General features: G+C 39.2%; 1 protein-coding gene across 1 annotated transcript; it reads right to left on the bottom strand.

The window, feature by feature from the left end:
* Positions 1 to 496: 496 nt before the first annotated feature.
* On the bottom strand, positions 497 to 7,883 carry ccnj (cyclin J). The gene is made up of 6 exons (XM_079691005.1): positions 7,512 to 7,883; positions 7,187 to 7,278; positions 6,071 to 6,281; positions 5,692 to 5,991; positions 3,180 to 3,339; positions 497 to 1,490 (listed from the first exon to the last, which is right to left on the bottom strand). Exons 2-6 carry the CDS (start codon positions 7,253 to 7,255, stop codon positions 1,136 to 1,138), a joined length of 1,095 nt encoding a protein of 364 aa, XP_079547131.1. The 5' UTR covers positions 7,256 to 7,278; positions 7,512 to 7,883; the 3' UTR covers positions 497 to 1,135.
* Positions 7,884 to 17,428: the final 9,545 nt, after the last annotated feature.

Raw genomic sequence — 17,428 nt, 5'->3', positions numbered from 1 at the left:
CACGAGTGTTTTCTCTTCTCATGGAGACAGTCAGAACAGCAATAAGCTGTGAAGCCAGGGAGCATCAACAGAAATGTGGCACACACTGCCCTCTGCTGGCCGCGGGTCGCCAGGACATACACTGTTAAAGGCAGTTTCTTCTTTTTAGTTGTCAACAAGTCCTGCATTCAATTCCATTCTTGGATAATTGGAATCAAAATATATTTGAGAAACAAAAGAAAATTATTTGTTAAGAGTAATGGCTCTTTATATACAGTCTATGGCAATAGCACATTTTAGAGTAACATTTGTTCAAAAACAGGATTATATTTGTATTAACGCATTAATGAGTCTAGTGGAAAGACAACAATGATTGATGGGGGATCTTCAATTTTCTGGAAGCGTTCCATGTTTCAGCTACAGTGTGTGTTAGACAGCTAAAATGAAGTTTAGTGAGTGCATCACATTAGATTTCCAACCAGAACTGAGGCTGCATCAAAGGAAAACAAAATCTCAGTTCAACTAACAAAGATTTGTATTTTATTAAAAGTATCATAGGAGTGCACAGCACTGACTGAAATCCTCTTTGTACAGAAGAGCAACAATTTTCTCTGCAAATAAATTGTGACATCGAGGAGTATTTCTTTTCTTACGTTTTTTTCGTCAGTTACAAATGAAACATAAAAGAAAAAGAAAAAAGTTCAAGGTAACACCAACACAAACTGTGCTCTCTAATCTCAACCAAAAAGCCACGCAAGTCCCATTTGGAAAGTGCCCTTAATAACTTAAAGGCAACAGGCACCGGGTGCATGTACATTCAATACTTCTGAGGTATTTTGGCTCAAATAAATACAAGACTTTTGGTCTCTAGCTTAATAATACAGTGACACTAGTGGTGCAAACTCTGACTCTAGCCACCTCACAACAACATTCATACCCAATATCTAAACAAAAATAAATCCTATTGCAGGCTCTCCACAGAATATAACAGCAGAGTATGCATATTGCACATTATCTTACACCCTATGGTTCAAAGTGCTGTACCAATCTCATCAAGACTCTCCAAATTAAAAACACCTTTTTATCATTAAATGCATTCTGTTATGTTCAAGAGAAACACATCTTCCCTTCCCCCCCGAAAAATCCTGAAAAGCCCTCATCTGTCAAAGCACGGAGCAGCGCAGGTGTAGTGCATACTGACTTGGTAAGCCCTGTTTGGGAAGCCAGACTTTGGATCCTGAGAGGCAGCAGTGATGGGCTGGGTGCTGGGGTTGAGGGCCTGGAGGCCGGCAGCAGAGTGGCTGAGGTAGGAGGCAGGCCTGTGGGGGGGGGCCAGGCCCGGGGGCTGAGCATGCTGGGGGGGGTACTGCACGCTGGACCGGTGAAGGTACTGGGCCACGGAGGCTGTCTGGCCTGAACCGTGGTACACCGTCTGGCCCTGCTGCTGGGGGGGGGGGCCGGGCTGCTGGAGCTTCTGCTTGTTGGCCTCTTTGACGTCACTGTCATGAGCACTAGAAAGAGGAACGAAAAGAGCTGATGAGTTATGAGGTTTAGCCAGTAATTGACACAAATGAATAAAGTCAATGGGTACTTAATATGTTTTCGGTAAGATCATTTAACTAAGGTCTGTTGTTAACAGACCTTAGTTAAAATCTTTTATTTTAGGGCATAAAATATGTCAGAAAATTCCCCACTTGAGAATTTGGAGCTTTTACACATCTTAAAAAGACAGCTGCTAACAAGTGGCTAAATAAGACTACTACAAAATTGTGTTAATTAAGTGTATCATGAACTTTTGTTTGCCAAAGCGGTTTTCTTCTGACACAATCCAATGGAGAAATCCCATTGGCCTTTGTTGTCGCAACCAGGGCGACACTGACTTCTTAGTTGGCCTACACAAATACATTATCACTACAGAGTTCTATTGCAGCTGGTATGGCATGAGATGTAGTAAATGAATATATCACTAACATCGAGTACCAATTGTATGTGTTACTCTAACACAGTGGTTCCCAACCTTTTTCAGTCAGGCCCCCCTTGGGTGATTGGAAATATTTTCGAGACCCCCCTTACCCGGTACCCACTGAGATTGGTAGACTTAAATTGTATATAGTTGTACAAACATTACATTTTCACAGCTAATAAGACAAAAAGATCCAACTATAATTGTAGATTTTATTATGGATGAACATGAACAAAAGTGCTTTTATTGGCAGATGATCCTGTGCCACTGTGAAATAATGAGGCCTAATTGAAACAATTACAAATACGTTTTATCGAGCCGGTACTTTAACAGTATTTTTATAGGTTATTTTTTAAGGGAAAAACTAAACAAATTGGAAACAGAATTAACATTGATTTATTTTATGTATATTGTGGATTATGGGCTGCAGTGGTGGTAGTGACTAAGTAGATTTACTCAAGCAGCCTACTGTACTTATTTTGAGGTACTTAATATTTCCACTTTTGCTTTTTTTGTAATTCTGCTCCAGTACAGTCCAGAGGTAAAATATTGTACTTTTACTCCACTACATGCATTTAATACCTTTAGTTACTTTACAGATCTGGATAAATGATGTGAAATATAATCAACTCTTAAATCAGACTTTAGTTACACCTGCAGTATACCACTTTTACTTGATCTGAGTACTTCTCCCACCTTACACGTAATTGGAGCAACAGAACTCAGAGTTAAGGAAGTTGAAAACGGTGCATTTCTTCGTATGAATATGATGCCTTTTGGCCAGCTGGTGGACGGATTGCTCGTGTTTACGCGGAAATACTTATGGCGAATGAGCATTGACCACATCGAGCTCTGTAGATTGTTACTTTTGAACGCTCTGTTCTCCACCGGCGGATCTCTGTCTGCACGGCTCTGCAGCAGTGCAGCGAGTCTGTGAGCGAGCTGCGCCCCCCGCTGCACAGAGAGAGAGATCTCCCCACCGACCACGTTAGATGTCAAGGTAGATGTATGCCTCATCATACTTTGTTGATTTGGGGATTATAGCTGAAAGGCTAGTCGTGGGCTCACCCACTTTTCTTTTAACTTCCGGTTGTGTTAAACATGTGTCCATTTTATTGATTTTACGAGCAAACAATGTTTGTTTACAACTTCTTCCCAAGCTTCAAGCTTCTGCAATAGCCCTGCGCCCCCCAGGTTGGGAAACACTGCTCTAACAGAGCTACAGACATATACTCACATGAGTAGTTTCTCAGCACATGGGACCAGGTTGTCCCAGGTGTAGCCTGTGAGGCTCACCAGTCGGGGGGGCCATGTGGGGGACAGGTGGAGGATGAGACGGGAGGTAGCCACACACGCAGCAGACACCAGCGAGGGGGAGAAACACAAGAACTGATGATCTAAGGGGAGAAAGAGAATCCATTAGCAGGTGAAGCAAATAACTGCACTGCTCTACACGCTATAGCTAGTAACTTGTTGAGGTCTCCATATTAGGTTGAATACTTAGAACGAAAGTTAATATAATCAAATATATTCTTGTATAACCCAAAATGAAAATGCTTCAAATGTTATGATTTTCTATATTTACAGTGTAAACAAAACACAAGTGGTTTGTTAAATTGAGATTGAGGCCTATTATGATTTATGGGTGTCACTGATAAGGGAGGGGAGACAGTTTCTTCCCTCTTCCCTTACAGCAGCAGTACACAGGGAGGGGGGCTTTTTGGAGGAAGACTGAAGCCCCAAAAAGTTGTTTGTGCCATAGCCGAGAATAATATTTTGCAAAACCTGAAGCCCCGCCCACTGTTTAGCGAGCTGCATGAGAAACTGACGGGCTGTCAGGAGAGAGGAAAAGAGAGGATCCGTTTCTCCCGTGTTATTATCCAAAGTTAATGTAAACTTTTGAATAATGTACTTTATCTACTATAAGTAGTTTGTTTTAATGTAATAATTATGTTGTTTGTTGTAGCGAATAATTTATTGAAAAATGAATCTGAACTTTTCGATCTGTTACGATTATAAACTCAAGCAATATAAAAATCACTCCCATTAACTGAATTTTAAACATCAGCATATCCGGGGATAGTACGGTAATTACCTGCCAACGGAAACTCTGCTACACAATTATTATTATTAGGGCCGAGCACGGTGCGCTAGGACCCAACGGCGTCCTAGCACGAAGTGCGAGGAATCTATTGTTATTGTAGGTATTAATATTATTCCGCACCACCTTTCCTGTTTTTGAGGGCTTTGCCTCAAAAAGTTGTATAATTTTGCACGGACGCCAGGACCGGTAAAAGTGTAATAAATGTAAAACTGTGAATTGAGGTTTCATAACATGACTACAGCATGATATGTTGTAACGACAGATGGTAGAAACCCTTTATAAGTGTGGACCAATTTTTCTTCAAATAAACTGATCCCACCTTTTGGATTGGGACAACTTAAAAGACATCTGCGCTCTCCTCTCCTGCTTGAAAGGAAAGAAATGCACATCTGCCAGTCTCACACTTAGGTAGGGCCACACCTCATTACTGATATCAAAATCCTTCGGGATCGCTTAAACAGATTTAGCGGGTCGTCTGAATTGAAACAGCCGTTAATTGAACCTGGTTCTTCAGGAGTTAATAGAGGTGAGGTCTTGCTGACGTTGGTGGATCTGAGCCAAGCAGTAAACCTACATAGACTCAATAACTTCTGTTAGGCCAATTAGTAGTTCTGATTAATTCGCCAGAATAAATTATCAGGCCTCCCGAATCCAAGAAACTTTAAAATCTTTCAAAATACAGTTTTGACAGTAATCTAACTTTTTGATGTTTGTTAGCATGTACAGAAATCATCATGGCCCATTTTCCTAAAAACAGCATACACATTGTTTGGGCTGTCAAAGCAGTCATCACATTTCTTAACTGCCACAAAACTACAGTTATCACAAAGAGTGCTACATCAAGTGAAAGAAAAGCAAGTTAGATGGTACAGCTAGCCTTAGCTTTATCTAAAATTACACTACTAATTGGTATTTATCCAGCTGTAATCAAAATGATTAAAATCTTGAAGCACCATGATCCATCTTACCAAGTGTTACATTACTGCATTCACTCATAAATTAGCATAAAAACCAAGCTAAACTCCTGCTAAAGCTAACTAGCTTATCAGAGTAGCTGCCAAGCTAAGCTTCCTTGTGGAATTCATGTGATTTGTTGTAGTAAATCTATATTTAAAATGTATTACTTTGCAATTTATAAAAATATATACGAATAAATGTAATGCATTCAGTGTCTCTGGAGAACACCTGTCTTGTTGACTATGTTGTGTTTTGTGAATTGTAGCTGTGTGCAGCAGTTTTTCCCAAGCAAAATGTCCCATTGGGGACAACATTTATTTATAATGTATAAATACAAATTCAATTTTCTTCACAAAAGCAGTTACATTTAATCAAAAAAATATATACATATAGAATCGCATTTTGCATGTAGATACCTCATTACTTCTCCTTTCATTTTTATAAAGAACAGCCAATTGAAGATATTTGTTTGAATAAAAAGCAGTACAAAAAAGACAAATCAAGTCATTAAACCTGTCGTATGCTTTACATAGGTTGCTGCTGGCCAGCCTGGAAACTTACTTTACATAAACACTTTGGAGATCTCTTCAAGGACCCCTGCATGTAATCAGACCCCACATTGAAAGCCATATGAAAGACAGCAGAGTGCGTTTGGCAGGTTCCCATTTCCTGACAAAATGACACTCACCTTGCAAGGAAACCTCCAGGAAGTAATCAGCATACTTGGCCATGTATAGTTTGGTCTTCTCGAAGCTCGTCATCGGCCAGCCATCATGGAGGTCCCCCTCTTGGACAGCCATAGACAGGTAGTACTCTATGAAATGAGCGGCTGTGGGGATGTACAGGTTCCACTGGAAGGTTTCCAGCAGCAGCAGCTCCATGTGAAGTAGACCCTGCTTGGTCAGTACCAGGTTCATGGAAATCATACAGCCCAGGCTGTTCAGGGTCTCCAGCTTGGGCACCCGGTCCTCCCTTTCCTCAAATTTACCTGTGATGATTAAGAGTTACAAATCATCATGAGCAAACCAGAAACACGTGCTGGAGCGGGAGGTCATCTACGCACTTACTGGCCAGAAGAAGACATGAGAGTGAGACCATGTGAAGCTGCTGCACCGTGACATCATAGCGGTCCATGAAGAGGTCCAGCAGGTAGACGGCTAGGTGTCGGGCTGCAGGACACAGCCTGAAGCGGTTGCTGACGATGGCTATGAGGTCTGCGAAGTACCGCCTCAAGTTGAGCTGAGGAGACTGGCCTTTGAAGGAAGGCAACTTGAGCTCCTATTGGACAACATATGGGATTTTATGTTCACTACATTAAAGTTTGGTTACAATGCAATGTATATTTGCAAACGTATACAAAAAACACAGCTAGAAGGATCAAGTCATTTCGGTACTAGATCTGCTTAGAGTATGAGTTGACTAATCGATCGCCCAAAAATTAAACACTACCTTTTAAAATAATTGATAATAATAGTTTCTTTTTTTAATGCAAAAATTACATAAAAAGTAGTTTTTTGAACTTATGGGTTATTTCGATTTTACAAAAAAATCATGACAATGTTCTTTTTTAACAGCAACACGCTTTTTCATTACATTTGTATGCAGATTTGTTTAAAAATTATTATAATGAAACGAAATACAAAAAAATCAATATAGTAGTTTTGCAATACAACAGTATTTGATCTATCTCCCAAATACATATTTTTTTTTAATTATCGGCTTGATTGATGTATGCCTAAAAAAAATACAAAAAATTAAATCATAAAATGCTGTTATCAGACCCTGACATATGGGGATTTCCGTTGCTCTGTTTAAAATAAATGTGGGACGTGCACAATCTGTTTTACTGTGTATCACCCCATTCTTTAATTAAAAAACACATAGCCTACAAATAAAAACGAATTATCAAAATAATATTTTATTTTTATTAACAAAAGTGGTTGTAATATAAAAACATGAATATGTTTTGAACTTTTTTTTAAAATATCGACTTATTCTGTATATTCCTAAAAGAAGAATGAATCACATACATGCAATAAGTAAAATATCCAATCATTAAAAAAGGTAGCATTAATATAACACAACGTGTTCTTAACAGCATTTAGCATAACACAGGATTAAAAATAAGTGTATTGTCATGGCTGATGTGACCTGGCAGCCATCACTAAAGTTATCCCACTCACTTTGTACCGCAGCGCCTGGTAGATGTCTGCAGCCAGCTGTCCTTTCCACCATTGGTCCTCCAGCTCCATTTGACACAGTGCTTCTGAAACCTCTGAAATGCAACACATGGGAAAGACAATCAATCATAAACCCCTTCATGCTGAAGATGCTCTGCACATGGAATCTATCTAAACTTGCTGACGTTTCATGCAACAGCTGCATAACTGTCTACGATAGCGGATCAGAAGTAGGCACAGTGATCGCTCAATCTCTGTTTAGTGTTTAGTATTTTTCTGCACTAGGGATTAAAAAGTGTTTGTCTGAGGCTCAACAGAAGACACTCACCCTATGAGAACATGTAAAGAATATTTCGGGCAGTTTCACTGAAGTAAACTTCAAACCAGCCGGACATGCTTGCTCACAGTCATTGTTGTAGTGGGAAAGCTGCGAGGCTCAGCACGAGTTCAGCAAGCACAACTGCTGCCTTCAGGTGCTGCCGGAAATAGCAGCTTTAAACTGAAACCAATGGTCAAATAAATCTGTGTCGGCCAAAATGGGGCGTTTAGCGGGCTGAAAATAAAAACTGGTGGTTAAACAGCTTTTGAGCTAGACCTACATTATTACAAATGTATGACATGCGTCATAATACACGCTTGATATACACCAAAAATAACCCCCTAAAGTTCAAGTTGAATGAAAATATTAACCAGGAATATTGAAATCTGATTGTTAACTATCTCTCAGAGGGAATTTGTGCGGTGTCCGATTAGCACTTGAAAGCATCACTCCATTGTCAGGACTGGCAGTGCACACAGGACGCAGCCAATTATATGTAAGTATAGAAACTATGAACAACCAATCACTGGCCAAATGCCCCAGGCCAATACCTGCCAATAACTAATCAAAATAAATGATACGATAACAATGAGTAAGGATCAATTGCGAATTATGTGACATTGTAAATGGCACCTCATGGAAGAACCAAGAACCCATCGAGATGTAGAAATTGCTATTTCAAAATGTATAGAGGGATTATTTAAAGATTGCCATCCTTGAAAAAAAAAAGTTATAATTTTCAGATAACAGAATAAGTAATGAAAATAAATCTCTAACATCAAAGAAATATTCTTAACATTGTGTCTCACATTAATTAACACAAGATGTATGTTTATATTTGATTTTATCTTTAATTGTATTAATCTCTTATCTGTGTGAATCTGTGTGGTCCTGTTTTTCATTTGTATCCTGTTGCTATTTGAACTACTGAATTTCCCCATGGGGATTAATAAAGGTCCATCTTATTTTAAGACAAAAAATAAGAACTGATACTTTCTACAACTCAAGCCATACCTGCCTTTTCGATGATGTTAGAAATGTGGAAATAAAATCTATGTAACATTACATGGAATATATTATTTTAAAGGGAACGCTAACCTGAAAACATGAAATATATTTGAAAAACTCTACAGCAATGTCTCTTTACAGAAATCCTCACACGGTCAATCAATCAATCAATCAATCAATCAATGTTTATTCATATAGCCCAATATCACAAATGTTACATTTGTCTCAGTGGACTTCACAGTTTGTACAGAATATCAGTATGACAATACGACACCCTCTGTCCTTAGACCCTCACATCGTACAAGGAAAGACTTCCGGAGAAAACCCACAGTTTAAAGGGGAAAAAGGGAGAAACCTCAGGGAGAGCAACACAGGAGCGATCCCTCTCCCAGGAAGGACAGACGTGCAGTAGATGCTGTGTGTAAATCGAAGAGATAATACATTTACAACATAGGTAGTCCAAATGTTTGGAAATGCATGTTTGTATAATAATAAGATGAATCCACGAGGATATCCATCCAGGACTTATGATCCAGGACCACAGCCACGACTCAAGATCCAGGGCTTGCGATCCAGGACACAGGACCGCAGGATCATCCATGACTCCGGATCCCGGCATAGATAGACACCAAAAAGAAAGAAATGTGGGGAAGCTGGGTTAATCGGAATATGAGAGTACACAGGTATTGACAGAGAGAAGGAAGAAGTAAGATGTCCCCGGACAAACTAAGCCTATATCAGCAAAACTAGGCTGAATCTAATCAGCCCTAACTATAAGCTTTATCAAAAAGGAAGGTCTTAAGCGCACTCTTAAAAACGGATAGGGTGTCTGCCGCCCGAACACAAACTGGAAGCTGATTCCACAAAACTGGAGCTTGATAAGAAAAGGCTCTGGCTCCCATTGTACTTTTAGAGACTCTAGGAACAACCAACAACCCTGCATTCTTGGAACGCAATGCCCTAGTAGGACAGTAGGGTATAATGAGTTATTTAAGGTAAGATGGCGCCTCCCATTAAGGGCTTTGTAGGCGAGAAGAAGAATTTTAAATTCTTTCCTGTGTTCTATAGGGAGCCAGTGTAAGGCAGCCAGAACAGGAGTAATGTGCTCCCTTTTCCTAACTCTGGTTAGTACACGAGCTGCAGAATTTTGAATCAGCTGAAGCGACTTCTTGGTACACCCTGATAATAAAGAGTTACAATAATCCAGCCTTGAAGTAACAAATGCATGGACTAGATCAAGATAATACAGAGACCTTGTTGTAGGTTGTAAGCATTATCATGCAGAACTGTTTTATTGGTGTAAGGATTAACCTGAGCCTGACCAGATAAGGATTTATGTCAGGAGACATTGCTGTTCATCTTTTCACATGTATTATTTTGGCACTTTGAGCACCAGAATCCGTGTCCCATTTATGAATTAGTATAGGAGGACATCTATTAGGCCGAAATCTTCAACACTCAACATCGCACACCAAAACAATTAACACATTTAAATAATTAACACAACAGGTTAGAAGAAACATATACACTTTGAGGTTGACCAGTCTTCTGATAATCATGACAGACTGCAGTTCATCTCATTTGAAAACGAGTGCGTTTCACCTCTGCTAAATGGCAAATCAAGCTACTCCGTTTAATACCTGGATTAAAAAAAAAGAAAAGATCATGGAAATATACATACCACATGTAAACGTACTGTACACAGCCATGGTTTTTTATGTGTTGGACTAGAGGTTTCTCAAATGTTTAGATAAAAGTAATTTTAAGCCCTCGTTGGGGACCTGTCCCCCACGTTGGAACCACAGTGTGGCTATAAAAGCGATTCAGTAATGACGTACTTTTGTCGGCTAACCAAGAGTGGCATCTAGCAGAAACAAACACACATGATATACATCAGCAGGATCATGTAAAACATAACTGTAGATGTAAAACAAACCATATTACAGTCTAAAAGTGGACTAGTGTGCAGCGTTAAATCTTTTAGTAATCTTTCTTTAGTCAGTCAACTCATGAGTGGGGTATTTACTGACATGTTGTAGAACAAAAAGTGAGAATTTCCTAAGCTTGTGGTAACCAAAAACCTTATTTGAGGCATCTAACCAACAATTAATTCAACCATTGAATTTGAGACGAGGAAACCCAGAATTGCTTAAATGCTAATTGATGTCCGAGTTAAGGACTCATTCCTGCACCACTCTTTAGGCATCCTATTTGCTTTGAACTGATATTGTACTGTAGAAACAATCCGGAAAAAAACATCTGTCACCATCCCTGTTTGCTTGGTCTTTTATTAGCCCGAGGCACCTTGACACTGATGGGAATGTATCTGAACAATGGGAAATACAAATGTTTATGTGCATGAATGTGAATGCTAATGTAGAAGTAAAAATAAGTTAAATCCCATACTTTGTTTACCTAAAACAGTGGCCGTGCACGTTTCAAGTTAATGTTGAAAAAACAATTCAATTAATAATTCTTTGAGTAGAAACTGAAAGTGGGTCAGCGTGCCCTATAGCAGCGCAGCACAGTTCAATTTGACCCAAATAGGTTAAAGCGACATTAATGTTACAATGGCTTCCCTGTCTTTCATATTAACTAACCTAATGCACTGTGCCAGGCTACCTGAATAGTTAATGTTGGCCCATAGGAGAAACTGATTGTATAATTAAAGTCCTCAGCTGATACATCACTTATAGCCATGAGCTTTCAGACAGCACAGGACATTTTAGAGGGAGCTATAGAGCTTTGGGTTTCTAATGTGTTGAGACATTACTAAGAGAAAATCAGATTTATTTAATGATGTAAGGAGGTGAACGTGTGTGGACAGGACACTTGTAACAGTGAATCAGTCACAAAGCTCCTTTGAAGAGCCCATAAATAATTAATTGAATATTTGACTATGTATTATGAGCTAATTTGATTTATCAGCTATTAAAATGGGCATCATCAGTGATTATCAGCCTCATGGAAGTGGGTTAGAAGGGCTCTGCTGCAACAACTAGCATAGTATGTTTTTATTATCTGTTCACATTGTTGATTACCAAAAAAAGGAATAAAAAAATGACACAGATCCAATCATGACAATAGCAAAGAGCGGTGACATAGGACAAGGAGCGAGAAACTAAAACACAGGACTTTTTACAGGGGAGATTTTTGCTGGCGTAATTTGTAAACCTTCAACATGTTGTGGTCTTTGTGTTTACAACATTAAGTTTCACTTTCACTTAACATAACAATTGTAGACCTAATCTTCGAATCTGAGAGTGCTTTGGTTTCCGTTTGTAGTCCGACTAGTTTTTACCAATCATGTTTGAGCTGCTTTGGTTGCATGCAGGTAAACAGGGTAATTGGAGAGTATTAATTTCCATGATTTGTCCTTTTAGCAGATTTATAACTTTTACACCTGCTGCTTGTGAAACCATGATCTTTAACCTAAGACTTAATATGTTGCAGTTGTCTAGTGGAAATGTTAAGAAGTTGCAGTATTTTTGCACAAACTAAAAAAAGAGGTTGCAGTTTTGGTGCTCAAATCTATCATTTGTTTTGGTTGCTTTCAAAACTTTATTTGTACTTGTCCTTTTCAAGTTTTACACATTCAGAAGAAGTAGTATGTTAAATTTGGCCTGTCTTACGCAGTATACTGATATCATTTATTTGTGTAACTTATAACTTTTAAAACGAGGGTGCAGCATCAGCTTTATTCACATGTAAGCTACACATGAAATGAATTTGTGCTGGAATCAACCTCACATTCTTTTTACTTGGTTATATGTTCTGTAGGATGCATTAGTGCAAAGACACCGTGGAGGATTGGTGATTGTAGCTGCTGTGTGGCAGAAGCTGTTGAGCCGGTGGGCTAGTCTGGTTCCTAATGGGCTGGAAATGTCTCCCAGAGGAACGAATGGTGTCCTGCGTGGAGGGAGCTGGTGGCAGTCCTTTCTGTGCTTTCACTCCACTGGTGTCATGCAGTGCCTTTGGTAAAGGGCGGCTAACAGCCATTGACTTGCACAGCAAAGGGAACAACTCACCGCTGTTTTTACTCTGAACTGACATACATACCAAAGTAGAGGGTGTAAGGTCTGCCAGTTATTGATATCAGAATCAGAATTCCTTTGTTGGCCCGCAACGGGGAAATATACATTATTACAATAGCAGAAGTATAGTGGAGATAAAGTGAAGAGAATAGATTTACATATTAAAAAAGAATTAAGTATGCACATGATGTTAATAATAAAAAACACAGTGAGTAAGAAAAATAAATAGCAGGTACACCATGATAAAAAAGAAAGAAAATAAATTAAAAAAGTAGCAGGATATAAAAAAAAGGTACCATATAAAATAAAGAGGTAGCTGGTACTGTTTTCAGATAGTAAATCAATTGAAAGAACAAATAGAGCGTGGATTGCACGAGGGCATACTGTACATGTGTGTATATTAAGTTTTATGTTCACAGGCAGTGTTATTTTACAAAATCAGTACTGGAAGCCTGTTTCCTATAAGTATTTCATACATTTAAACCACTGATTTGTGGCTGTACATCAGACATGCTTGGTTACACAAATCGTCTTTACCTTATCTTAGTTTAAAGGTCTCCTATCATGCTATTTTTAGGCATTATGGGTCTCAGATATACAAATATTAAAAAAACATGTCTATGATGTCTTTTGCTCAAAATACCAAACAGATCATGCATTTTAGACATCCCTCATATCCCTCTGTTTCAGTGTAGGCGGGGCGATCGGCTGTTCGGCGGGTGGAGCGACGCTGCGTAAAAGTGCCGTGACGTCATCTTCAACGTGAACCACAACACCAAAACATCAGCCGTTAGCTCTTAGCACTCAGAGCTCACAGCTCCTCATATCTGTTCAGAAACTAGACAAAAGTTAAACAAGTACAAACCACATACTGTCTGTCATGGCGAATACAGTCGCTGGTTTATTTATGTCTGTATAGGCCGTTGTTGTGAGTGTGGACGGTCGGAGCATATACAACGTTAGCTTAGCCAATCTCCATTCAGAAAACACAAATTTTAAAAGGTTTTTCGCCTGCCGTCTGTCTGCAGACCGGTATCAGTATTTCTTTACTTCGGCATCATTTTGAAACGTGTAAAATATGTTCATTTTGTTGTAGTTGTAGCTAGGGATCGACCGATATGGCTTTTTCAAGGCCGACCGATACCGATTATTAGTAATCAAGGAGACCGATAATTATGGGATTAGTTCTGTATCATAAAGATAAAGCAACACTTTCTCAGAATAAAGCAAAAAAACTATGAGTTTAAAAGAAAAAAAAACTGAGTCAAGCAAAAATAAAATACATTTCAAAAATAAAACTAAGTTGCAAACAAATCATTTGTGCAATCATGTAGGCCGGACTCCGGTCCGGATCCTGACCGAACCACAACTGTCTCTGGACTCTGAGCAAATTATACTTTTCATATGTATTAAATCTGTATTATCTGTGTTATCTTTCAGACAACGGAACGATCTAAAATTCTCCGCTATGTCCACTGCAAACAGCGCTCTGCATGTACGACTGTTCCACTGTCTGTGTGTGTCTGTCAACGCATTGGTCCAATCACATTCAGCATCCCGTCAGCGTTTTTTTCCCCCACCAACAGTCTGCGAATCAGAGGTACAGAATGCGGGTGGGAAAAATGCGTGTCTCATCTCTTTCAAACTGCTTTCAACCTGTCTGAGTCAGAGCTCATCTGTACTGTAGCTAGTAGCCTAGTTTCACCTACCGGGGTGGCATGGGGTGGCAACTGCCACCCTAAAAATAGGCCTTGCCACCCAGCTGCCACCCCAGTTGGCAGCTTTGTTTTGAAAGAAAAGTTGTGGCTCATCGGACATTTATGAGAGAAAGTTTCTAATGTCCGAGTGCAAGCGAATGCAGCACAAGACGTACGTCTTGTAACCCCTCCCCCGGCCCTGGCGGGAGCTTGGAAATATGATTGGCTGCGATTTCATTTAAACGGTACGGCGCAAAATGAGAAGCATTCGGACCCAAGTACTGAAGGAATGAGGTATTTGCGCTCTACAATGACAGAAAAGAGACTGTCAGGTTGGCTGTACTCAGCATTGAATCAAAACGCACTAAAGCTTTGGATCTTAATAAGTTTGTGAGGCGTTTTGCTGAACAAGATGGTAATCGCCACATTCAGCTGTAATAGGCATGCCAACTTGATGCTCTGCTCACGGATGAGCAGCATACACAACTGTTAAGATGATGACCTTACGTGTGTAAATATTTTTTTTTCTTTGTGGGGGCCTGCCCCCAAAAAAACGTTTTAAGTCCTGAGAAAGTCAAATAAGATGGTGTGTAAAACTACACTGCCCAGCCCAAAAAAAAGTAACCACTTTGATTTAACTAGGCCAGTAGGTAAGGGCTTTCCACTGGATAATAACTGCAGTATACAAGAATGCATGACTGAAGTGATGGTCGAGACCATGTTTGAAGGCAAACAAAAAAAGGAAATAACAGGTAAAATGAAACAAATCCCCCTCTCAGATTCCATAGCAGCCAGAAGAACATAAATACTGGCTGGTGATTTGATTAATCATCTTTGTGATGGAATAAAAAAAGCACAGTGCATTTCCTTAGCTGTGGATGAGTCCACTGACACCACTGACAATGCTCAGTTGCTGGTGTTTGTGAGTTGTTATGATGAGGCAAAGGGGGAGTTTGTTGAAGATGTGTTGGGCCTGACCATAGGGCCTGACAAACCTCAGTGGACACACCTGCACTGTACAATCGCTGAAGGACTGGGCTGTCACTCATAAACTGAGTAGCCAATGGGGACGCACCCCTGAAAGCCCCGCCCACCTGGGAGGTTTAAGTGTCAGAATCTCAAACAAAAAGTGAAGGAGCACAAACGAGAAGAGCTGCAGCGAGAGCAAATGTCTGATCATTGAGAAAGAAGAAACAAGAACTGTAAACAAAAACCTATGTTAAAACAAAGAAAAAAGACTTATAGTTCACTTGATTACACAAATGATTTGTTTGCAACTTATAGTTTTATTTTTGAATTTAATTTAATTTTGCTTGACTCAGTTTTTTTTCTTTTAAACTCACAGTTTTGCTTTATTCTGAGAAAGTGTTGCTTTATCTTTATGATACAAAACTAATCCCATACAATAATCGATATTTGGAACCAGTGGTGTAGTGGGGATTTTTTTTACTGGGGGGATGCTATTTTAATTAGGTAATCTCAAACAATGCCACACAAGTGCTCACGCGCATAGTGCACTCACAAAACGGGCAGACAGGTCCACAGAAACTACCGCTATGCTTAGTCCTACTTTAGTTACTGTACTGCAAAAAGCAGACGGCGCTGCGCTCAACACACACACAGACTCAAAACCATGGACACACTGGCACATAAATTACACAAACAATTTATAGGCCTAAATTGCATAAACTGCAGTATTGCGACTAAGCAGACCTCTCTCTCTCTCTCTCTCTCTCTCTCTCTCTCTCTCTCTCAATCTATTTAAAACTCATAACAAACAAATTAAATTCCCAAAGTTGTCCTGAAATTAACTTATTGAATAAACAAAACGAAAAATATAGCCTACTGATGCAAACAACATTGAATATGGACTTGACATTATTCTGATTAGGCCTAGCCTACATTGCAAATAAGCAGACAGCGCTGCTTTTCACACACACACACACACACACACACACACACACACACACACACACACACACACACACACACACACACACACACACACACACACACACACACACACACACACACACACACAGGGGCGCCGTAAGGGGGTGAAAAGTTAGGATGATTCTAAGGACCCGTGACTGACAGAGGCCCAAATTATTTTAGAACATTAAGAAAAAAATGTTTAAGTAACCAATGTGATATCTTTTCATGGGGCCCAAAATCCCTGGCGGCGCCCCTGCACACACACACACACGCACGCACGCACGCACGCACGCACGCACACACACACACACACACACACACCTTGCGTTTTGAACACTGATAAATCCGAAATGGATGAACAAACTTTGCAGCCCAGTTTCGGATGGTGATATCATCGGCAAACAAAATGAATTTTAACATGTCGCAGGTGTTGATTATGTCATTAATATAAATCAGGAACAGTTTTGGAGGATAGATTTTTTTTATCTCGTTCAATCAGGAGCCTGATCCACAAAGGTGCATTGTGTTCTGGGTAATAAATGTGTGTTTTACTCCAAATGTCATGGTCTTTCAAAATGTTTTAACAGCTTATCATCTTTTATAATATCAAACTTATCATTTGTCAAGGTGGTAATGTTTGTTTTATTTAAATTACACTTTATAACAACAGTGGTGGAATACATTTACTCAAGTACTGTACTTAAGTAAAACATTGAGGTTGTTGTACTTTACTTGACCATTTTTTCACAATACTCTACTTTATACTTTTACTCCACTACATATAGTAGGCACATGTTGTACTTTTTACTCCACTACATTTTATTTTAAAGATGTAGTTACTAGTTACTTTGCAGTTTCATAGTATTAATATAAAAATATAAATAAGTTAAAACATGTTCATATATTATTATAGGTTAAGCTACACAATAGTATACAAAGTAATTGAAATTAACCCCACTTTTAAGTGCAACACTAAAGTGATGAACACATAAATTCATCAATATCTTTAATACAACTATACAAAAATATTTACTACTTAAATGCGGTAATTCTGCATAATGAGTACTTTTACTTTGGTAGTTAAAGTATTTTTGGTACCAATACTTAACAATATTACAGCAATTGTATTCCACGTGCACTTGCATCCAACACCAGGATAGTGCGTACAGTTTAACAGAGGCGGTAACTAACTAAGTACATTTACAAAGGTACTGTGCTTAAGTAACATTTTGAGATACGTGTACTTTTTGTA

Source organism: Notothenia rossii (assembly GCF_949606895.1).
Source record: "Notothenia rossii genome assembly, chromosome: 6".
Lineage (NCBI taxonomy): Eukaryota > Metazoa > Chordata > Actinopteri > Perciformes > Nototheniidae > Notothenia > Notothenia rossii.
The sequence above is the reverse complement of the archived record's forward strand: the minus strand, read 5'-3'. Positions and strand labels throughout refer to the sequence as shown.